Here is a 24,592-nt window from a genome sequence, read left to right as displayed (position 1 = left end):
CCAGGGAAGTTCTGAGGATTTGTTCTAACAAGCTTCCAGGACGCCATGACTATGGGACCACTCTCGGGGTGGGCTGTCCTACTGCTTTCCCCGTCACTAAATCCCCTTTATTCTCTGGCTCTCTTCAGCTTGGCTGGGGTAGGTGGGGAAGGTCTGGGTGGTACCAGAACCCAGGTTCTGGGACCCGTCAGAAAGCAGCGTCTCTCTGGCCCTGTTCACTGCAAAGAGAACTTGACTTGTCTCTAAGCTGGGCCTGCTGGGAAATGCTCTGGGGATTCACTCATCCTTTTCAAGACCTTCAGCAGGTCAACGCTTCTTCATATACGCAGGTCATGGCTTTAAACGAGGTTGAGGCCCTGAATAAACTCAGTAGATGGGGCTGGAATCTGCTCGTGGTTAAGATTCAGGACAAAAGGGGACCAACAGGCCAGGCACACTGTCCCGCCCTCTCACGCACGGTCTGCTGGCAACGCGGGCAGATTCCTTTCCCTTTGTTATACACTTGTTACTGGTTTAGTAAAACGAAACATCTGTGTACTTCTCTCCTCAAAAAGAACAATCCAGTTTTCAAGCCGCTGAAATGTCTTTGAAATGGAATATTTGCCAACACTGCCCTCTCTCCCGAAAGCAAGAAGCAGGGAGATGTGTCCTCAAAAAGAATTATTTCAAATGCAGACATTACTAAGTTTTACTTTTTTTTTTTCCTTCAAAAGGCCCAGATCTGCTCACGTGTTCACAGAACTTAACACAAAAGGTGATTTAAGAAACAGGACACGAAGCCTTATCCCAGGTAGAAAAGGTTTACTGCTTATAAAAATAAGTTACGGAACAGAACAAAACACTCGGCATGACAAGGGCTCACTCCAAATGTAAAATGACTTAGAACACAGATCCAGGAGGGCTGACGGACCAGCATGGTGAACACACACGGGAAAGCAAGCTGCCTAACTGCCTCGTCCTGGGTCCCGAGGTGCTCTCTGCGCCCTCACACGCCAGCTCAACGGTGTGACGGTCCCGCCAACAGAGGGGACTCTGCTATTCACCAAGCCTGGCCTGAGCGCACGACGGAAGCGAGCAGGTGGCGGGACTGCTCTTCCGGCCGTGAAGACATAGCTGAGCCGTCGCTGTGGCTGAGGGCTTGCCTGGGAAGGATCTGCGCGGGGGTCTGGGGGCTGGCGCGGGGCTGGGGCGGGGTCACTGTCGGCAGGTGTCGTGGAAGGCCTCGAGGGTGCGGAAATCCCTCCAAGTGGGGGGCAGGCCGTCCTGCAGAAACTTCCCGCAGCGCTGGCACGGGGCCTGGAACAGCTTTATGTAACTTCTTAGCCAGGTCTAAAAAGAGAAGTGAGGAGAGAAGTGAAAGACACAGATCCGGGTGCTTCCAATGTCATCCTTCCTGCCCAGCCTAATGACCTCTAGGATGGAGGACCTGGGCTGGCTGTGACCCCGGGAGGTGCCCCAAGATTTTACAGAAAGCTACTTGGAGCACCCACTAGGTCACAGTGCTGCTGAGTCTCAGTTCCGGCACCCTGGGCCCCTCCTGACTAGGGGAGATTTAAAATAGAAGTCCCTACTCTGGGAGGCAGGCAGGGCTCCCAGAAGGGGCAGATGTGAACCTCGGCCCAGCCTCCTGGCTCAGGCGCCACGCGTAACCACCTTCCATCCGAGTCCCGGGTCTTCTGACACCAGCATTGAGCCTCTATGTGTTCGCCATCCAGAGGTGGCCGCGGAGACATGCAGATAGAGGGCAAGTGGAGAATTCCCCACTAAGGTCTAATGCCTTTTTTCTAATCTGATTTCACAGGTCACCACTCACTGTCACAACGTGGCCCGACACACCTGGGAGGAGGGCGGGGATAAGCCGGTGCCACCGAGTAACGCAATAAGCGGCAGTGCACACTTGCGGGTTCAGGGGGCAGAGTTCCTTCGGGCGTCATACATAAGGATGAGACTCGTAACTCAATTCCCCAACTCAAGGAGACACATGGCCGCGCCAGCCCAAAGTCGCGGCGACGGGCCAGCAAGGGGGGCGCACGCCACCGTGATCACTTTTGTCAGTCGGAGGAGATGGCTCTTGGGAGACCTTGGCCAAGCTGACGGACACAAATCCTGCTGTCTTCATCACAGCGGCCCTCCTGATGGCTGACCGTGGCCCACCCATCCTGCCCCCTCCAAAGGCTCGGGGCCTGAGGTTCTGGCAACAAATGTGAGAAGGTCAGTGGTCATTCAGTTAAACTATTTATCCTTTCTAAAGGGAAACCAGGCATTTTAACACCTTAGGTTAAAAAGCAAGTCTTTCCATCCACCAAGAAGCGAGACTGCTGACTGAAAGTGTTCTCCACACGAGAGAACCGCTGTGTGATGGCTCCACAAAGCCCGGGTCTACGTGTTCAGCCTCTCCAGCGTGGGAGCCAATCAATGAGCCGGGTTGTATTTTCTAAGACATGAACTACAGGCTCCTAGAAGCTTAATTGTGGCGACGAATGTGACAAGGTGGATCACAGGAGCGCAACTCCACATGGCTGTCAGCACGGATGGGGACTTGCTGATAGGTCCTTACTCTAAGGGGCAGCCCCCAGGCAGGAGTGAAGCAGGGAGTGTCAGCCCCAGCGAGAGAGGAACCAACAGAGGCGTGACGCCGTGGTGCTAAAACAGCTGGCCGCCTCTGCCAGGATGTGGGCCAGCTGTGGGCCAGGCTGGGGCCGACTGGCGGGCACGTGATAACCTGATGAACTGCCCTGGGGCAGGGAGGGATGGGGGGCAGAGGGGAGTCCCAACGTGGAGGACAGATCTCCACGATGTAAGCGTTCTGGTTCCATGTCAAGTCACCAATGGTTAAACAACCGGCTTGAGAAATCCTCAACGTTAATGAGAGCTGGCGGGAACTGGCGCACTCAGGGCATGGCTGTTTCTGGTCCCCCCGCCATCCTGGGCTCCGACCTGAGAATCTAAGGAGTGTGTGTCTTGGAAGAACGATGCCACTGTAGCACCAAGCTCAGGGCCCAGCACAGGCCAGGAGCTCGATAAACACCTACTGACCAAATCAGCCCCGGAAGCTGTGTCAGAAGGACACTTCTGAAACCACGTGTTTGGCAATGATAGGAAAACCAGTTAACGGAGCGGAATGTGGTTTACCTTACATCCCTGCCCAGCTGAAAGGAAGTGTCACTTCCACACTGGGCCGTCTCCCTGGCGAGGCCCCTGCGAGCTACCTTCTGAGCTGCCTGTTTTCACTTGAGGGGCCAAGGGTTCATGAGGTTTGACCTTTAGAGCCACTTACCATGAAGGAGCGGACCACGACGTCCGGCATCTGGGGCAGCTGGTAGTGGAGCAGGGCGGTGGTGGCATGGTCGGTCACCTGGGAACCAAGGATAAGGACTAGGTCAGCCACTCGGAACCAGCAGAGCAAACAAGAAGGTGCTCCTTTTATCTGATGGCTCGTGGAGGAAAAGATACCTAATAAAGCCTGAAGGTGGAAAGCGAGTTAGCAAGGTTGGGGGCAGGGAAGGGGAGAGGAGGAGTGTTGAGGGCAGAAAAGACGTAAACATTCATGCCCGGGGCCAAGTAAAGTGTGGAACCTTCCAGCAACTCCGGGTAGGCTGCAGCACCTGAGAGAGGTGTGGCCAGAGGCTGGTGGAGCGGTAAAACGGTGGCGGGTCCAGGGGCTTTACCAGCCCCTCCACTGCATGAATGGAGAAGGCAATGGCACCCCACTCCAGCACTCTTGCCTGGAAACTCCCATGGACGGAGGAGCCTGGTAGGCTGCAGTCCATGGGGTCGCTAAGGGTCAGACATGACTGAGCAACTTCACTTTCACTTTTCACTTTCATGCATTGGAGAAGGAAATGGCAACCCTCTTGCCTGGAGAATCCCAGACACGAGGAAGCCCTGGTGGGCTACCGTCTATGGGGTTGCACAGAGTCGGACACGACTGAAGCGATTTAGCAGCAGCAGCAGCAGCAGCCACTGCATGAAACACTGCCTGGACGCAGAGGCTCGTTTCCAACTGTCCATGTTCAGCTTCAGTCTTTACCCGGGAATGATTTTCCTGCCAGTGTGACTGGTCTGTCTCTCTGCTTCCTTCAGTTCCCATTCTGTCTCCTTCTGTTCGTTTCTGAGGATCCTTCCCGGGCCTCAGAGATACGACCGTTCTCAAGAGCTCTGCTGCTTCCAGTGTGGCCTGCAGTCTGGCCAGCTCCCTGAAAGCTGTGGCCCAGTGGCCACACCCGCTGTTCTCACGACTCCGCCAGCAGGGCCAAGGGCATTACGGCTCTAAGTTCACGCGGGGGCATCTGGGGACCAGATGGAACGTGTGCTGGGTTTCCACCCCAGCTCTGTCTGCTGACCTTGATCCATCGAATCTCTCTGGGTCTCAGTGTCCCTCCTAAAAAGCAAAGCGCTGGCCGAAGATCTCCTGTAGTTCTGAAATGTGATGACACCCTAGATTGCTAATGCCTGCCACCCATCAGCAGATGAATAGATTGTTCCTAATTCGATAGCTGTGTTCAAACTCATGGTTTATTTGATTGTCTTCATTAGGGAATCTTGCCATTACAAATGACATGGTCAAAAGACAAAACGAAACAAAAACGCCAAACAAAACAATCAACTTTGTGAACACGAGTAAGCATGGTCTGCCTGTGTCCACTCGTCCATCCTCTCGCTGAGAAATGGAGTATTTCCTGCCGGACCAGGCTGACTGTATTTCTTCAGTTGGCACCATTCCCACCAGGACACCACGGTGCGCTGACAGACCTCAGCAGCAGTTAAGCAAACTGATCGGCTGGAAACCAGCAAGGCTGGTCAGGTCTGGGTTCAGCGAGAGGCATTATGAACGATCCAGGAGTTAGTCCACCTGTGTGTGTACACTCAAGGCCAGAGAGGCCACACCCTGAAGGGCAAGGAGGCTCCTCAGCTCACAGAACCTCTAGAAGCCGTGGTTTCCCCCCAGGTGAAATGGTCAGGCGTGTGAAGTGCTCATCCTCCAGCTGCACCTTGGGCCCGCCTGCCCCCTCTCTTCCGCTCTGCCTGGCCCTGGGACTGGCCCTCTTTCCCACTGGACTTTCAGGGCCTGCCTGGTGGCTAGTGAACTCCATGAGATGACCAGCTCTGTGCAGGCAAGGCTCACGCCCAGCCGGCCCATGCTGTGTCCCCGGGGCCTAGACTATCACCTGGCATCTGGTAGGCGCGCAGCACGTATTTGCTGAATAGAGAAATAAACTATAAAATGGCCACTCACCAAAAGCCACGAACCAGAAACACCTGTGCCGGCTTTCCTGCAAACACAGCCATGGTCCATATATCCAATCGTGCCGAGAAATTCTTACCCAAGTGACTTTCAAGATAAATGGTACTTATTGCTTCAAGTGCAAAGACTGTTTTTATTTTAAGCATTTTTGACAGACAGCTTTCTAAAATGAGCAAGGCTTCAAAAAAAAAGACACAACATACAGTAGAATGGTAACTTGGCAAAATGGCGGGTGGTGCTTGGCAGGGTGAAATGAACGGCTACAAAACGCAGCGAAGCCAACTGGGCCCCAGGGAGGCCTGAGCTTAGAGCTCGGTTCTCGCCCACCCAGGTGCCTGCTAAAAACAAAGTCCCACCCAAGCGCTGTTTATAGGCTCATAAGACAGGCCTTACGATCACATCTGCCATCACAAAAGACACCGAGTTTCTGGAGAATTCTTTCCCCTATCCCTACCATTTATTTTACATGCCTCTCAGGAAGCCTCTCTACGTTGCCTCCCGTCTAAGACATCCAGGCCAGTTCTCTGGTTTGCTGACACGAGTGCACACAAGCGCTCGGAGCAGAGAAGCAGGCTGGTGCTGGACGCCCACTTAGGCATCACCCAGGAACGTGTTGGAAACGTGAGCTTTTGGGCCCCAGTGCAGACCTAGAATCGAATCTCTGGGGTGGGGGCCCTGAAATCAAGCCGGCCTTTCCAGCTGTTCTTCGGGATCCCGAAATACAGGAGGAGGCAGATGCGAATTGGCACACAGACCCCCTGGGGATCTTGCTGTTCAGTTCAGTTCAGTTGCTCAGTCTGACTCTGCAACCCCATGGACTGCAGCACACCAGGCCTCCCTGTCCATCACCAAATCCCGCAGCTTACTCAAACTCATGCCCAATGAGTGGGTGATGCCATCCAACCATCTCATCCTCTGTCATCCCCTTCTCCCACCTTCAATCTTTCCCAGCATCAGGGTCTTTTCAAATGAGTCAGCTCTTGTCATCAGGTGGCCAAAGTATTGGAGTTTCAGCTTCAGCATCAGTCCTTCCAAAGAATATTCAGGATGGATTTCCTTTAGGATGGACTGGTTGGATCTCCTTGCAGTCCAAGGGGCTCTCAAGAGTGTTCTCCAACACCACAGTTCAAAAGCATCAATGCTTCGGTGCTCAGCTTTCTTTATAGTCCAACTCTCATAGCCGTGAATGACTACTGGCCAATTATCATAGGCAGGTATGGGGTGGGGCCAAGACTGGGCATTTCCAGTAGCCCCCCAGGCCTGCCCCTGCTGCAGCTGAGGAGCCAGGCTGCTCAGCAGGCAGAGTATTCTGGGCAGTAGAGGAAAAAGGCATTTCCTTCTGGGGCATGAGGGAAACAAAGAACCACAAACTCGAAGGATCACTTGTCTTTTTCATGACGCGAAAACCAAGCACACTACCCATATTTCATGATGTTGCAGTGGAAAGAGGGAGGGGGGGTAATGGTGGTGGGCTGGCAGGGTTTTCCTTATTTCTGAAAGGCACTCTTTCAGGACCGTGGGCTGATTTCGTGAATTGAGGACAGCCACACTGATGAGAGCGTGTGAGGCATGCGCCGCTTACTCTTCCTCACGCGCACCGAGGTGGGTGGTCTCCCAGGCTCACTGTGTGTGTGTTTTAGTCGCTCAGTCGTGTCCAGCTCTGTGACCCCATGGACTGGTAGCCACCAGGCTCCCCTGTCCGTGGGATTCTCCAGGCAAGAACACTGGAGTGGGTGGCCATGCCCTTCCCCAGGGGATCTTCCCGACCCAGGGACAGAACCTGGGTCTCCTGCTGTGAGGCATTCTCTACTTCTGCTGTGCTGGGTCTTAGTTGCAGCATATGGGATCTAGTTCCCTGACCGGGGATGAAACCTGGGCCCCCTGCATTGGAAACGCAGAGTCAAAGCCACTGAACCACCAGGCAAAGTCCCCCAGGTCCATGTTATAGATGAAGAAATGGAAACTTATAGGCCACACAGCTGGGGAGGGGCAAGGGGTGTGTGGGCCCGGACCCCACGAGGCCCAAGCCTACACTGCCTCCCCCGTGAGACGCCCTGGCCAGCTCTGTGTCTGTGGACAGAGGCTCCCATCCTGAGCCCCAGCGTCATCTGCCCTCCACCTCCCGGCCCAGCAAAGGGTACGGAAAGCCAGAGTCCCGCTGCCAGCTGCAGGTCAGGTCTGGAAATGTGGCTGCCGGTAACAGGCTTCTCCAGAGCAGAGCAAAGCACACTAACCAGAAAACACCCTTTTACAGAAACGGCGGGGGTCACCCACCAAAGCTCCGTTTTGGCACCTGGCTCCCAGGCAGGGCACCGATTCAGTTTTCCCATTACTGGGTCGGCAAACTGGCCAAATTCAGCCTCTTTTTCAAAAGGCCCAGTATATTCTCTTCATTGCCAAATGGTGGCAGCTTTTTCTAGCGCTGACATGATCGTTGAATTTCTTCAACTCCCCATCTCCAGTTACAGAAATATTTCAGTAGAGGGGAACAAAGCTAACTGGCTCGCTGCCACCGTCCCTGCCACCTCCCTAATTTCCTCCCCTGGTTTTCACATTCCCGGGGCTGAACTCCAACGCCGTCAGACACTGGAGAAATTCACCTGCAATGATCTTCCTTTTTGTCAAAACATTCCACCTTCAGTACTTGTTTTGTTTTACACTTTTTAACAACAAATTTTTTTTTTTTTTTGCTCAGCATCCAAGATGTGGGGGAAAAAAAGCAAGCCCGGGGCAACAACAACAAAGGTGGCTATTAACTAATTTAAACTGACTCTGGGCCAGCCCAGCCAAGGCTCGGTCCCATTGTGATGTTGAGCTAATGAGATTCCGCTGGGAGATGAAAGCCACCCCGGCCGGCAGCGGAGGCCACAGAAGGGCACTAATGCTCCCGCGGGAGAGAGGCCATTCATCCCACCAGTGAGTGCGGGTTTGAAGACAGCGCAGAAGAGATCAAAGCGGATGGCGAACCCAAGGAGAGGGAGGGAGGAGAAGACAGGAAAGCAACAATAAGCCAAGGAGATGGGGGAAGCGGGAAAGAGGACTGGGGGGGCAGGGGTGACTGTACGGGCGCGAAGAGGACGCCACAGACAGACAGTGGGCCGCAGTCAGGAGCGTGCAGGCGCCGGGGACTCCGCCAAGAGACGTCCCCTCTATCCTCAAGGCCAAGAGAAACCACAGATGCTCCGGCTCAGTTTGGGGTGTGCACCCCACCCCAAGCCCCGGCTCTGGCTCGGGCTGGACTGCAGGTGATTACTCACTTAGAGGAGGGTGATGTCTCTATTGTTGCCAACACACCCACTCTGCTCTGTGAAACGGACTCCCCGTTTTATCCTCCACCCATCAAGCTTACAAACCACCCTCCTTTCCCAGTCTCAGAGAGGCAGAAGAGGTCTTCCTGCACCCAAACCGACAGGGAACTCAGCTCAGAAGGCGAGAGAGGAGTCTTTCAAGAGACCTTGGAACAGCTGCCAGTCAACACGCTGGAGGAGACGCCAGTCACAACAAGCCTCTCGAAACTCCCCGGCCATATTGTGCGCAAAGAGCTGACATCGATAGGGTCCTGGGGAGGTCACGAGCTGTTTCAGCTGAACCCTACATGGAACCACCTGCAGCCAGGGCAGGGCTCTGCGGTGACAGCTACTGAGCACCAGCTCTGAGCTAGGGCTGTTGTACACACACGCCCGGTGAGGAGTCCAGGCTGCGGGGCCAGACGGCACCCATCTGGATCGTGCCTGTCACGAGCCAGGTGGCTGTGGACAAGGATTAAATGTGTCAATACAGGGACAGTGCGTGAAAAGGGCCTGACAGCCAACACCCACCCGGTGGGAGTCACCCTCCCCTTCCCCACAACCCTGGGAGGAGGCTACGAACGGGCGATGATTTTCACTCCAAGTAAGGCAGCCAAGCCACAGGGAGGTGACGTGCCCAAGCCAAGCAGCTCCTGAGCAGCAGGCAGGGCGCTGGGCTTCTGGAGGGGGGTAGAGCCTGTGGGGGAGGGGGACACAGACGGAGGCCGCGGAGGCCATCTCCTCCCCACTGGGAATGGAGCCCAGGACTCTCAGATGGAGGCGGGACTCAGTCCCAGCCTGTTCATGCCACCTCAGCTCCCCACTGGCACGGCTGCTCTCCACCTCCCCCACCGGAAGCTTCTGCCCATCCTGCTCAACCACCCACCCAGAGCTAGCACCCACTGGGAACAAGGCCCACCCAGGGCCCTCTAGAGCTCAAGAGGGAATGAGTCTCCCGGCCTTGCAGAATGAAGGGGGAAACAGGGCAGATGAAGCCGGCAGTGTCTAGTCAGGTGTGCACTGTGTGCGTCTAGGAAAACTCAAAGCACCGTCTGGGGCGGGGTGGGGGGGTGGAGGGGGAGGTGCTGTTGCAGGGATGGCTTTGGCACTCAGAGCCCACTCTTCCCCCGACTTGTGCCCTCCTCCAGCTGGGGGGTGGGGAGGGGCGGAGAGCGGGCTCACGTCCTGCTAGACCACTTTCTGCTAAAGGCCAGCCCCTCAGGGCCTGGGTTTGATGGTGGCCAGGTAGGCTCTGTTCTCTGTCCGTGAAAGGGGAAGTGAAAGTCGCTCAGTCGTGTCTGACTCTTTGCGGCCCTGTGAAGTATACGGTCCATGGAATTCTCCAGGCCAGAAAACAAGTGGGCAGCCTTTCCCTTCTCTAGGGGGATCTTCCCAACCCAGGGACTGAACCCAGGCCTCCCGCATCGCAGGCGGATTCTTTGGCAGCTGAGCCACCAGGGGAGATGTCCGTAGGGGAGAACAAAGGACAGAGTGGGGTTACACAGACAGGGCCAGTGAGATGCGGGGAGGGCTCCAGGCCCTCCTAACAGAGTGCCGTCCCCCAGCAGTTTCCTCCTTTAAAAAGAAGGTGCTGCATTTCGTGGTGGCCCGGGAATCATCCTCAGGGAGTCCTGAGTCCACCAAGGTTGCAGATCATCCTGACTCTGTGCGGGCTCCAGGCCAGAGGGGCAGCTGGCGCTACCGCGGAGGTCAGGTGTTCAGACTCCGGGGGCGGGCTGCCGGGCACCACTCCCCACCCCTGGGCAGCGGCCCGCAGCGCCGCAGAGCCCTTCCTCAGGCAGCGGACCGATGGCACCGAGAGCCCAGCATCTGCCCCCACGCAGCCCAGGGCCACCCCTGCTGAGCATGGGGAGCTGCGGCCTCTGCCTCTTAAAAGTCCGGCCCGCAAGATTAATAAATAGGAGAAGTTAAGTGCCCGAGTGTTCAGAAGTTGCTTATTTAAAAGACAGTCTGGTAGAGACCCAGCCCTGGCTCTCCTCCAGCAACGCCGGCTCGCACCCGCTGTGAAGGGGAGCGTCTCGATGCCGGCATGATCGCAAACAATCGGCAGCAAGGTGGTGGGGGGAAGGTGACCTGGAGCTGTCGGGAGCCTGGGGCTCCGGCCTGGGCTCCTCTCTAATTATCTGGGTGACCTTGGCCACATCACTCCCCCACTGGCCTTCGGTAAAGGAGGCTGGGATCGCTGGGTGCCCCGAGGTCTGGCTTTCAGGGGGCGCTGCTGCAGGGCCTGAGTGCACGCCCTCAGGGCACACGTGTGTCGCGCCCCACCCTCGGGCCAACCGGAGAGACATGAAAGCCCTTTGTTCTTTTAGAAAAGACAAGCTGGTCCCAGCAGGCGGCAGGGGCACCGCGTTCCTGCCTGCCTCCACCTGCTGTCCTGATGGGATGTCACCCTCATGGGGTCCTCAAATTCTGGGCCGGTTACCAAGAGCTCAGAACAAGGGAGACCAGCAGCACAGCGCTGTTCTTGGGAACCTCCTCCCATCTCCATGGGTTTCAAAGAGGCTGGAGCACAGACCAACGGGCAGCAAAGCCAAACATTTGTTACTTCGTTGTACACATGCTGCTTCTGCAACTCAGAGCAATAAAAAGGAACTTTCATCTGCGGGATACACTTGCAGGCTAAGAGTCTGGGTCTCTGCGCCGGGTAGACACAGACCTGCCCGTAATGAGCAGGACACTGGGAATCTCGTGGAATGAGAAAATTCTCTGTGGGTCTGGGAGTCAAAGACATGAACCTAGTGTGTTAAATGTTTAAAGAGACAGCAATGCTGCCCCAAGGATGAGCACTGGTTTTATGAAGATACTGAAAACAGTCCCAGAAGTACTCATTCCATAAAAAGAGGAACCATCACTATTTCAAAACTGAGAGCTATAAAGCCAGTCCTGAAAGTGCTGGGGGCTGGGGGCAATGCTGAGCAGTGCAGAGACTGGCTTCCAACGCTGGGATGAAGTCTGGGAGGCTGGAAGCACGGGGTTTCATTTTCATCACTCAGCTTGAGTCTCTAATCCGTACCCCGGATTTGTGTGCCACGGGTTCACACGCCCAGAGGCCTGAGGAGGAGGCATCGAGGTCCAAGGGGACTAGAGATTTACTTAGGCAAGATCAATACTCCCTTCAGCACTGATGAAGGAGCCATCTGCATGAGGGCTTATAACTAACTGTCTGCTGGCAATGCTGCTCGGGGCCGACAGGGACGGGGCTGGCTGGGCGGGAACTGGGGAGCAAAGGCAGACACTGCTCCATCCTGTGCAAAAACCCTACTCGTGGCTTTGAGATCAAGTTCTGTCTGAGAAGGATGAGGTCTTGTTTGTAAAGTATAGAACGTGGCCTGGGGCAAGCAGACCGGGGCCTCCGTAAAGAAGTTTCTGTCTGGTGTGAGGAGTTTCCGATCTGACCCTCTTGGAAGTCCCAGCCAAGATGCCACCGATGCCCCAAAGCAAAGCCCCTCAATGCCCGGGACTCTTGAGCACAGACTGGCTGCAGACCCTCCGGAGGCAGACGTGTCTCCCCCAGGACGCTTGGCAGCCGCCTGCAGGAGCTTCCCAACACGGGAGCACACGTATGTGGTCCTCGATGACCAGAGTCCCGGTCCTGTCTCCCCTCAGCCCCACATCACACCCCAGTGAACACCGCTGCCTTAGTAACCCCTCCTCCCAGACCAGCTTCCCTGACTCTGCTCTCCAGGCTTGAGCCTGGAATGCCCGGGCCCTGGCTAACTTCTTCTCTCCCCTGAAGACTTAGGCCAGGGGACTCCCCTCCCACCTTGGGCTCTCCTGCACCCCCAGCAGCACCCTGTGGACATTCCGGTTCTGTGCTTGCCCAACTGTGACCAGAAGCCCCTGCCTCGCCCCAGGCGACGCTCTGCACTGGATCCACACGCCTGGTAGGACCCCAAGAGAAGGAGAGATGGAGTAGGCAAGATTCTATTTTTGGCCGATGGGGTGAGGAGAGCAGAGTAAAAGGGGGGTGTTCAGGGGTGGAAAAAGCTGAGGTCATGGGGTACCTTGGGGAGGAACACCTGGGTGAACAGAGAAACCCTATGGCGGCCTTGAGGGAACTCTCCAGAGTCCTGACCAGCTTTGTGCAGCTTCCTTGGGTGGCTCAGGGGTCAAGACTCTGCCTGCAATGCAGGCAAATGTGGGTCTGATCCCTGGGCTGGCAAGACCCCCTGCAGAAGGCAATGGCGCCCCACCCCAGCATTCTCCCCTGGGAAATTCCACGGACAGAGGAGCCCGTACACCCCACGTGGCTGCACAGAGTCAGACGAGACAGCAGCTAAAGCAACCACCACAAAGGCCTTGTGCGGGGCCAAGAGGAGGCGCTCACAACAGGTCCTTCACATTTCCCAGGATTAAGGAATTAAGACTTCATTTATGAACGAAAAGAGCTCAGAGCTTTCCAGATGGTAAAATGCCAGGTTCTGCTGCTGGCTGCCAGCAGAGCCTAAGCCCGAGGACACCTAAGTTGCTCTGTGCCCACTTGGTGTGATGTTATTTTCTGCGGGAACAGCCTGGCGGTTAGAGAGACACATCCAAAGACATCTGGGCTCCCAAGAAATACAGACAATACCACCTACTTGCCCCTCGAAACTGAGGCAACCGCAGGAGAAAGAGCAGACGCTGCGGAGCCTGAGAGGCGGCTCTGCTGCCGCGGTGGGGAACACTCCCATCTCAGTGGATGGCCAGAGGGGCCACCAGCCCTCTCAGGACCCCAGGGCACTGTTTCAGGTCCTGGGACCGGGATTCTACATCAGCGTGTCAGGGCTGCCCAGAGGGTACTGCTGGGGCTGGGGAGGGGTCTGTAATCTGGGGTGCCGATTTCATGAGGCAGGTACCCTTATGCCCTTGTTTCACTGATGAGGGGGCTGAGGCAAGGGAGGCCACACGGGGAGTAGTGGCCAGCCCGGCCAGACTTCCTCTCTCTGGACTGGTCACGGTGGGAAACGTGACCGGTGAGGCTGAGCCTCATGGCGGAGCGGTGGGGGGCGGACAGGCACGCTGCCGGGAAGGCGCTGGGGGTGTGGGAAGGGGCCTGGGCAAGGGCAGGAGGCCGGGCTTCCCAGAAGCAGCTGCTAGGCTCTGACCCAGGGCACACGCGTCTCGGGCAAGCCCTCAGGAAGAAGGAAGCTACGAGACGAGAGTAAGTCCTCTGCGACTCCTCTAATGGTCGAGACCGCAAACCACTTCCAGCCAGCAGGCGGGCTTTCCTGCTTCACAGTAACTGCAAGCCTGGGTCCACGGGAGGCTCTTAGTCACGACCACCCTCCACAGAGATGCAGGGAGAACTGCAGAGGTAGAAAGGTGGGAAAATAAGCGATCCACCCTATCTTGCTTTAGAAGCTTGTGAATATTTAAGAGACAATGTGGTGATCAAGGCTCAGGGTGAGCAGAATGCCCCTCCTCCCGTCCCCACCGGTTCTCAGCTCCCAGGGCCCTGGGCTGACACTTAATGACATCCCTTTCTCCCTTCTTTCTGCTGACCCAGCGAGGTCAATGCAGTCCACCTCTCTGCTCAGGAAAGGGCTGCCCTCTGGGATGACCATGGAATTGTCTGTCACCTCTCCTGTCCTGAAGCTTGTCGACAGCCCAAGGCTTGGCTTCTGCAGCGTCCCCCTTCCGTTGCTCATGGAGACCACCAGAAGCGATCTGTTTTCCTTCATGAAGCTGCCCCTCAGCCCTTCGCTAGTCAAAGGTGCTCCCTTGGCTTTTCCGATTGGGGCTACGAAGACACACGTGGGAGGCAGGACAGAAGGCATGGAAACAGGATGCCAATGCCACCGTATCGGCACTGCGCGTGCTCTCCTTTCGGAAAAGGTCAGACAGCATTTAAGAGTAAAGGAGACAAAACAGAGGCCCCTCCGACAATGTGAGACCCCTCTCTGGATCGGGGGGTGTCCCCTCTAGGTACAGGGCCTCTGCTGAGGGCCTCACCTGAGCGGGACACCCGACAAGAGCAAGCACAGAGACCTGGCAGGAGGTCCACAGCCCTTCCAGGGCCTTCTCTGTGCTGTCTGAAGAGGGGCTTCTGAAAGAAAGTGGAAATGAGCTGGTGGGAAGGTATTTAGATATGCTAAGGCATGAGACTGAAAAGAACTGAATGAGTATTTACTGAGTCCCTCTGGGGACGTTCGATGTTGCAGCAGGTACAGACATGCACAGCCCTAAGCAAGAGGCGAGTCCTGTCCTCTGGAAACACCCCATGTTGGGACAGCCCTCCTTCCTGGGCTTGGAACTGGTGACAAGTTAGGTTTGTCACAGACCATTTGGGGAGGCTGGAGGAGGAAATGGCAACCCACTCCAGTATTCTTGCCTGGGAAATCCCATGGATGGAGGAGCCTGGAGGGTTACAGTCCATGGGGTGGCAAAACAGCTGGACGTGATTTAGCCAATGAACAACAATCTGGATAGGCCTTCGATTTATGCGAGGGGCTCAATGTCTCAGAAGTTTCAGAGAACTGACTTTTCTGGGACATAATCTCATCTGTTGACAAGCTCGGTAGCCACTTGATAAAGCTTCCCCTTGATGAAGCCTCCCCCACAGAGGTCAGTGTTGGGATCGAAGCCTGAATGAGGGAGTCAACAAACGAATGAGTGAGTGGACCCAGGCACGGAGGAGCAGTGGCAGCCAGCCCGCCCGTCCACGGCCAAGCTCAGCGCGGGACTGAGAAGGTTCCTCTTTCGTCTGCTGCCCCTAGAATATGGAGCGGGGCGGTCCCGGACACCTGGGGCTGTGACTTTGTGCTCTGCCCCTGAGCGAAAGAGCTGGGACGCAGGTGCCGGACCCTCCGACGCCACCTCTCTGCCCCCGCTGGCCTACCTGGGACTGCAAGCCCTCCCTCTCTCTCTGTCCTCCTTGCCAGGATTTAACTCGGTAAGTAGCTGCAGAGTTGCTCCCGCTCTTCCCGTTACTGGATGAAAATGCCCACTGTTTTGAAGAGAGGAGGTTAAAGATCAAAACAGTGAGTGCCCCTGCAGAGTTTAAATGTCAGAAAAATCCGAACACACTTGAAACCTTTCCCGGCTCTTTGTGATTCTGCCCTTTCAGACGGTCCCCCCTATTTCCAAGTTCCATTCTCTGAATCTGCTCTGCTGGAGACTTGCTGGCTATAAAAAGCTCCTTCGCCCCAGGACTGAGCGCACAGCGCCTCTGGGGCACCGTGGTAAATGACGGGGGCCTGTTGGCAGCCGTGGACCCACGGCCAGCTGTCCCCGGCCCTCCACCGCGCCCCACCACCGGGGAAGGGGGCTAATGAGGACGAGGCAAAGGGCTCGCCGACAGGCCCTGTAGCAGACAAAAGGCAGGTCACACTAGCTTCCGGGGGCCGGATTTGCCGTGGTACCTTGCGTGCTCGTCTTTAACCTGGGGAGCCAGGATCAGACCGAGGAGAATTTGACAGTATGAGTTTCCAGAAATAAAAAGGCGAGTGTGAGCTTGGCATGGCTCTGTGAGTCAATGCCCACTCCCACCTCCAGCTTTGTCACTTTGCGGGGAAAGACCTGGGAGGGCTTCCCGCCTTCCTGTCGGGCCTCCTTCTGCAGTGGCCACCGCTGCTGCTTGTGGGCAAGAAAACAGATGATCCACAGCAACTGCGACCACATAATGAGCACCTAGGAAAGGGAGCGTTGGGGCTCAACCCCAGGGCAATGCAGAGAGAGAGCTCCCCAAGCAACGCCAAGACAGTCACGCTGGCGGCCAGTGTCCCCAGCTCAGCGCCGGGGCGCAGCCCCGCCATCTACCTGTGCGGTTAAGACACATCTCTGCCCGAGAAATGCCTTCTCGCTGGTGACCAAGGCTCCCCCTGGCCTCGCACCTTCTCAGTCACTTTGACTTCTGTTCCAGGTCAATCTTCCTGGATCAGGGCCGCTCAGTGAGTCTGCCCTGGTCGGGCTGTTGGGTGGGTGTCAGTGGGCGGATGACGGGCAGAAGGGAATGCTCACCACTGCGATCCCCAGCAGTGTCTTTCTGGGAAACGCTACAAGCAACATCAATCAGGATACCTAGACTTTAAGTGGGTGGACAGGAAGAAAATAGAATTCTAAGAAAAAGCTGATACTAAAAAGCAGAGTTGGGAAATGCTGCCACCTCATCTCTTCCTTGGCATGTTGAGTTTGAAATGTTAAACAACATCCCGTCAGTTGGACCTGGCCTTCAGAATCTGCAGGGAACATACGGCCCCAGCCTTGCTTTCAGTGGGCGGTCTGGCTATGGAATAGAGAGAGCTGCCCTCTGACCTCCAACACGGCCTGAGACGAACACAATGAAGTAAGCCCAGTGCGGTTACTCCCCTGCCCTGCCATGATTCCACATTCCTCATGCTCTTTACCAGTGTTTCCCAAGAGAACGAGATCCGACGCCCTGCCACGCGACTATGATGAGCTGGAAAACTTTATTGATAAAAGATTCAACTCAATTTTGTGCTACGTCATTTTCCAATATATTTCTTCATTTGACAGCACACAGACCATGTTTCGGGAGGGAAGGGAGTGGATTCTGTAATCCAGTAACTATTACCTGCCCCTGAAAAGAGAAAAAGGACCTTAACATCACCCGCCTTTCGGTCTCATCAGAAAGCACACTCTCCTGCCTCCAAATTGTCACTCTCTAATCTAGTGTGGGTCAGTCTCAGAGGTCAAGTCCATTTAGTTAAAATACAGGTGAGGGGAGGGATGACACCGGAGCCTGAGAAAGGGCTCTGCACAAACACAGACAGCACACCGTTCACCGGCCGAGACAGAATTCCCATCGCTACAAATTCTTCCACTTCTGCTGCTTTGAACAGGTTACATAAACTACAAGGAGGGAAGTAAGTGGTGGGTGCTCCGGAGTCTCCCCGACTAGTTAAGATCAAATTTTAAACCCCGCCACACCGTGTTTGTAATTTTGAAGACACATAAAAAGCGCCTGGCAGGTTATTTTCAAGGGCAGTAGAATACAAATATAGCACTGTCTCTCTAAATCTGCGCTTCACCAAATCTGTGTTTCACACATTTTACAACTTCCTAATAAACTTTCCGCTTGCATTCAAAAATACTTAATACCACACAGAATGTTAAAAAATTTATTTGCCAAGGCAAGCCTGGGCAAGGCCCTCCCTCATGAAGGGTATTTGAATTGAAATTGGACCATTGTTAAAATCCCAGATTGTGGTTCTGTGATGCTGGGGAGTGGGGGGCGGCGGTGGAGGGGCTGAAGTCATCACCTGCCTTCCCTGGAGCCAGAAAGTAACCAAGTGCAAGACCAGAGGACACGAAGATAAACCAGGTTAAACAAACAAACAAACCCAAAACATTTTAGTGTTCCTCCCTGTGAAGGAGAAACAAGATACAGATACTGAGCAGCGTTCTTTCTCCTTAGAATGCTTTTCAAACGCTGCTGGGGGAGAAACGACAAGAGCCGTCGGCACGGACAGAGTTAGCCGTGAAGGCCGAGGCTCTATGTGAGCTGAACAGGTGCAGTTGGTCTGGTCACCTAGATAAGAGTGCCTGGATTAACACGGAGTCACCCACGCTAGCCCCACGTGACTATGGCCGTCTTTCCTTTAGGGGTTGGACCCAGGGAGGGAGGCTGTTTTTTCCTTTCTATGTCTGGGTACCTCAGTTGGGTAAAGATGTGTTGGAAGAGTCAACACTATGATTTTCCTTTTTAAGATGAATTTTAAATTTCAGACTAATTTCAGGTCTGTGGAGACACTGCAGAGACGGCACACACAGTCCCACAGGCCCCTTGCCCCGCTTCCCCGCCGTTCGCATCTGTCATCATCAGGCAGGTTCATCACAGCGAAGAAACCGACGTCGCCTACTTGTTACTAAGTCAAGCCCAGACTTTATTTGGATTTCATCAGTTTCTCCATTGGTAAGTCCTTCCTGGCTCTGGATCCAATCTGGGGCAGCACAGTGCCCACAGCCGTGGTAAGACCAGGACATTTTCCCTAGACAAGTGGGGGTGAGCCTCAGACCCTCCCCAGCCCTGGACATCTGTCTCTGGCTTCCCCCTTTCACTGGAGAGGGGTCCAGGGAGCGCTGCGAACTGAGGTACGTTAGTCACCATCAGAGGCTGGTCCATCATGTTCCTTTGATACGAAGCCCAGAAAGTGAAGACGCCCAGAGAGTGAAGACGCTCAGTCATGTCTGACTCTTTGCGACCCCATGGACTATAGCCTACCAGGCTCCTCAGTCCATGGAATTTTCCAGGCAAGAGTACTGGAGGGGGTTGCCATTTCCTTCTCCTCAGGAGATCTTCCTGACCCAGGAACTGAACCTGGGTCTCCTGCACTGCAGGCAGACGCTTTACCGTCTGAGCCACCAGGGAAACCCATGACGCCCAGGGCCCATGCCTTAACAGGAACAAGGTTTCCCTTTGGATGAGAACAATGTTCTAGAATGTGATAGAGGTGCTGGTTGTACAATGCTGTGAAAGTACTGAAAGCTAAGGAACTGCTGACTTTAAAATGATTAGAAATGGTTAGTTTTATGTTGCATGAATTTCGCCTCAACTGAGAAATCCGCCACCACTGCCCTATGCTGAGCTACCGGCACAGCCCGGACACAGCCATTACTCAAGTGGGGTAACTCGGGCCCAGCCCTGAAGACCGTGTCCTTCCTCAACATCAGTCCTTCCAGTGCTTCTTCACTGAACTGGGAATAAAACTCAAGTTCTGCACCAGGGCTGAGGGGCACCTGCTGGCCGGGCCCCAAATCCCACCCTCTCCCACCTGCCCTCCGTCTGTCTGCTGCACTGCACGGGCCCCCGTGGTGTGCCGGGCTACGCCAAGTCCCCCGTCCACACGGGGTGCGGGGCTGTAGTCTCATAGCCTGGGACCCTCTTCCCGTGGCTTCCCACATGGCTAATTCTTCACCTGCGTCCTGTCTCGGTTTAACTCGTGCTGCACAAAGGACTCCTGCGACCACTCTGACGTGAAGGAGACCCTCCTGTCCTCGACCACGGCCCCCAGCTAGCAGCCTGGAGTCCCCTCCTGACCCCCTCTCCCTGTTCGTCTAGTCTCCCCTGTAGCACTGAGCCCAGAACCTCCACGTGGCAAGGGGCAAACACACAACTGCTGTTGACCGAGGAGGCAACAAGCGAGCTGACAGCCTCCTCTATCGTTTGCACTGCCAGATGCGAGCACAGGAGGAGGAGGCCGCTGCCCTGCCGTGGAGCTGGCCTGAGTGCTGTGGGAGGAGCCCTCAGAAGCCCCAGGTCCTGAGCTGGTCCAGGGAAGGGACACTTCCACCACTGGGAGCTGGGAAATGGATTTCCTCTGGTCACATTCCCTTTTTTTCCTGACATCTCCCAGATAGTACTTCTCCTTCAGGAAGCCCGATACCTGAAAAGATGTCCCTGTAGTACAGGGTGGGGTGGGGGCGGGGTGACGGGGTGGGGCGGGGCAGCCTGCCTCCTTCAGCCCATCCTTAAGGCACATGTATAGATTACAGGGCTGTGGGAAACTGAATTTAAAAACTGTGCAGTGGGACATCCCCAGTGGTCCAGTGGTTAAGAATCCACCTGCCAAGGCAGGAGACAAGGGTTCAAGCCCTGGTCCGGGAAGATCCCACATGTTGGGGGGCAGTTAAGGACCACAGCCACTAAGACCGCAGGCCCTGGAGCCCAGTGCTCACAGCAAGGGAAGCCAGTGCAGTGAGAAGCCAGTGCTCACAGCAAGAGAGGCCAGTGCAGTAAGAAGTCTGTGCTCACAGCAAGAGAGGCCAGTGCAGTGAGAAGTCTGTGCTCACAGCTAGAGTAGCCCCGCTCCCTGCTACTAGAGGAAGTCCACACGCGGCAACGAAGACCCAGCACAGCCAAAAAGAAATAAATACTAAACAAACAAACAAAACTGTGGGTTAATCTTGGGGGAACTCAAGAGCCTCTGACTTTTTCTTTAAACATGTAATTTATACATAGTAAAATTTGCCCTTTGTAGGCATTCAGTCTGTGAGTTTTGAAACATACAGTTGTGTGATCCCATAATTATGACAGAGAATATTTCTATCACCCAAACACGTTGTTGGACACCCCTCCGGGGACCAGCTCCTGCCCTCACTCCCAAGCCCTGGCAACCACTGCTCTGATTTCTGTCACTGATGTCTTGTCTTTTCCAGAATGTCACATAAATGGGATCCTACACTGAGCAGACTTCTGTGTCTGGCTTTTTCACTTTTTAAAAGGTCTCTGATTTAAAACCAATATTTCCACCTTGAAGTCATCGCATTTCCCTAAAAGTCTCTTGAGGAAGAAGCAAAAAGGAAAACTCACCTTCTGGAACACTTGATAGTTGGATTTGGACCATATATCAAGCTGTGGGGGGGAAAAGAGATAAAATATTAGCATCAATTTTAGAACTGTGGACTCCAAGAAATGATACTGAAAAAACCCCAGGATTGTAAGAAAACCACGTGCCGGGCTTTCTTCTTTATCAGCTGTGCTGATGTGAGAAGCTGAACTGGAGAGACATAAAGAAGTCAGCTCGAGGCACCTGCCGTGCTCACGGCCCCGAGCGCACTGTTCTAACACTGACTCCTCCTCGGTGCTCCGGCACCTCTCGACCGCCACGGTCAGTCCTGCCCCAGGACCTCTGCACCTGCGGCGCCTGGACTGCTTCCCCCACAAACCCTTGCACAGCTCCTCGTATACTTCCTTTGGCTCAAACGTCACTTGTCCAAGAGGCGTCGCCCAGTTACTCTGTCTTAAAATATCATTCCCATACCTGTTGTCTTGCTTCTCTTTATCCTTTCAAAAATTAAATATTTTCATCGCACTTAAAACTGACTGATGCTTTTATTTCTTTTGTTTACACCGTCCTGGCACAGGATAGGGCCATGTCACAGGCACGTGTGGAGGAAAGCAGACCCCCACTGTTGAACACCTGCCCCCTGCCAGGCACGCCCTGGGCCTTCCACGTGCCCTCCGCCACCATCCCCAGGATGAGCCCGGGGAGCTGGTCCCATCAGCCACCTTCCTTCCCAGATGGTGAGACTGCGTTTGGCGCCATCCGACTGCCCACGGTAATCTGGAGAAGCTTCTTGTGGATGGGCTCGCTTGGCGGTGCTCAAACCTGGCTGGCATCAGAGGCCCTGAGGGGATTTTTTGTTTTCTAATCTACAGATTTCTTGGTCCCTTCCCTGGAATGTCTGAATCAGGAGGTCTGGAGTGGGCCCGAGAACATACTGCTGTGTCCATTTGTTTTTACAGGGCTCCACAGGCTCGCTGTGATGAAGCCCTGTGTCAGGAACCCTTGGTCGTGGAGACAGCGGTCTGAGATGGAATGTGGGCAGAGTTCAGGGTCCAGTCCTCGGGCCACAATCGGTCCTGCACGGGAAGCTCCGTGGCTCAGTCTAACCAAAGCCATTCTGGTTTGACAGGTTGTATGAGAAATTAAATCAATGCCTTCTCACTGTTTCAAGAGGTTAGAACAAAAGGGAGTATGGAAAAATAGAATTACTCCCCACCCCCAGTACAGTGAGGAAACTGCAGATTAAAAGAGGGGCCATCAGGAGGTCCTACGGGTGCTCAGAAGTCAGCTTTAATATACGAGTTCAAGAGTGGAGCAAATTGAAACGCCTGGTCAGTGTGCCTCTTGAAACCTGCCTTTGAGGTTGGCCAGCAGTCACGGCGGGAAGCTGAGACGTGGCTACTTCAGCCTGTGTGTTGTGTTTTGACTCTGGAGCGCCCAGGAGCATAAGGAACCATCCGCTGGGAAGACTGCTCTAGGAAGACCGGAAGTGCTGCGCCTGGTGTGGGACGGGCCGGAAGTCTGTCTCTGTTCTGAGGGTTTTCTGAACACCGTCCTCAGGAGGGAAAGGTGGGGCTGGGAGCAGGCATGCGTGCAGTTCTTCTGGCTCTTCCTGCTCGTAAGTGGAAGAACCTGGGTGGCACGGAGGAGCCCCTCACCCTCTCCAGCCCTCGGCAGGTTCCTGCTGGAGAGGGTAAGTTTAGCAGATCCAAGTCCAGGAACGATGAAGGAAGAGCTGAGACTGAACACTGATTTCAATCAGCCTGCTTCCCGCCACACCCACTGCGGACCCACCCCCTTCCTGCATCTCCACAGGAGCCCCCGCCTGACCGCTCTCCTACTCTGGCTGAACTGCTCTCCAGAAAGAGGGTGTCAGTTTTTAGTCACTACCCCTCACTTTAAGCTACTGGATGGAGTAAGAATTTTAAACCTCTTCAGACATTAGATTTTTTAATTGGATAGGTTAGCAATTTGAAGGGAGAAAAGTGACATGTTACCCCCAGATAACTGAAGGAAACCTCCAAATACACATATGAAGTTATTAATTTCCTACATTAGCAGTTCTGTTGAAGAAAACTGCTGCGCAGCCGGTGATATCTGGGAGGATAAGTGAGGTTCACATCATGATCTTAGTGTCGCGGTTTAGCCCAGAGCTTCACAAACGTTACATTTAAAGACTATTCAAGACACTGTGGAAGGAATGAGAACGACTTTTTGTATCTTTTAGTCCTAGTGCCAAGATGACAGAGAGATGGCAAAGATTCTAAATCTAAATTTTGGGAAAAGTCACATCAGTGCCTGAACTTGGAATGAATGTAGCTCTTTCCATTTTCAGCCCGCAGCTGCTGCTGCTGAAGCTCTCTGCTGCTGATCCTGCCCGCCTGTTCCCATCACACACAGGCGGACGCAAACACAGGGCCACAGAAAGAGAAAAGAGGAAGAATATGCATAGAGACTGAGAAGTTAGTCTTCACTTAAAAGAGAAAAGTATATACATACACATTAAAAAAAAAAAAAACCCAGCCCTTCAGAACCTGCACAATGTTTTAAATAGAAAAATCATCCAGAGAGAAGCATGCACAGGTCTAATGAAGAGGCGGACCCTCCAGCTAAACTGTGACGTCTCAAAACATACTTCGCTCATTCCAAGTGAGCGCACTGCTCTTTTGGAAGGCGGTTTCAACTTACTATTCAGGACCCCAGGGACTGGTTCTGACCATCTGGGATAGAAGGACGTTAGGCAATGCAGCTATCTCCCAGGTGCGTGGGGCTGAGAGAGGAATCCAATGACAATGGCTTCCCCCTTTGCTGGGAAGGCACAGCAGGCAGTTTGTCCTTGATTTTCTGCTAGATTTACGCCGAAGAAAGCCGTTCAGGCAAGTGTTCTGGAGTCAGTGCCCTGCCTCTCCTCAGGGCCGGGAAGATTTCAGAAACTCATTTCAGGGAGCCGGGACAGAGCCAAGTGAATATTTATCAGCTTCAGCTTATTTGTTGCAGAGGAGGGCATGGCTACCGATTCTTTGTTGGCTGCAATACTCAAAAATGAGGATTCTGGAAGCTACAAAACTTTCAGCCCCCTGAATGAGAAATGATTCTAAACTATAGTGTCAAGAAAAACAAATGAAAGCATCCCCTCAGTATTCTGGGCAGGACTTAGAAAGATCTTAAAACGGAAAAGCCAACTTTCTGGTAATTGGGGCTGAACCTGCCATCTTAGGAGCAGCCCGTCAGACTCCAGGGACCAGAGTGAGTACTTTACAGGTGGGAATGTGGCCTCTTCTCAGGTAAAATGGAAACGCACCCCTCAACGACCAACTGCTTCCGCACAGACACACCTGCTCTCGGGTTTCACGTCAGACATCAAAGGTCCGCTCGAGGCACAGGAAGAACAGTGACGGCCGTGACAGTTAATTTTACTCACCGAAGAGAAAAAGCCGAACATCCCCAGGTCAGCAGGCCGACGAATTCTGACTATGATGCGGCCACCGCCATCGGCATCTCTGGCCCCACCAGGGAGGACGGATACTGTTTGCTGATGACTACGTGCTTAGCCTACTCTGACCTGTGCTATCTTTCTAAAGTCTCTCAGCAGTTGCATGGTGATGACAAAATTATTTCCAATTCACGGCTGAGGAAACTGAAACTCAGAGAAGTTAAGGGACTTGTCCGACATCGAAGTTAATATGTGGTAGAGAATTCAAAATCGGGTCAGTGATTCTTAGTGAATCAACTTATGGTTGCTGGGGAAAGGATGGGGGGACGGGACAATCAGGGAGTTTGGGATGGACATGTACACACGGCTCTATTTA

At 54.3% G+C, this 24,592-nt stretch overlaps 1 protein-coding gene across 2 annotated transcripts in view; it reads right to left on the bottom strand.

The window, feature by feature from the left end:
• Positions 1–839: 839 nt before the first annotated feature.
• The window catches only part of MED27 (mediator complex subunit 27), a 217,694-nt gene continuing 193,941 nt past the window's right edge, over positions 840–24,592 (bottom strand). For both annotated transcript variants that reach the window (XM_068976936.1, XM_068976945.1), the window contains 3 exons: positions 20,807–20,848; positions 3,278–3,355; positions 840–1,329 (listed from right to left, as the gene is read on the bottom strand). In XM_068976936.1, coding sequence (XP_068833037.1) covers positions 1,195–1,329; positions 3,278–3,355; positions 20,807–20,848 — 255 coding nt within the window. In that variant the 3' untranslated portion in view covers positions 840–1,194. The remainder of the gene's footprint in view (positions 1,330–3,277; positions 3,356–20,806; positions 20,849–24,592) is intronic.

Source organism: Capricornis sumatraensis, chromosome 1, assembly GCF_032405125.1.
Source record: "Capricornis sumatraensis isolate serow.1 chromosome 1, serow.2, whole genome shotgun sequence".
In the NCBI taxonomy this organism is placed as follows: domain Eukaryota; kingdom Metazoa; phylum Chordata; class Mammalia; order Artiodactyla; family Bovidae; genus Capricornis; species Capricornis sumatraensis.
This window is presented reverse-complemented; position numbering and strand designations above follow the sequence as displayed.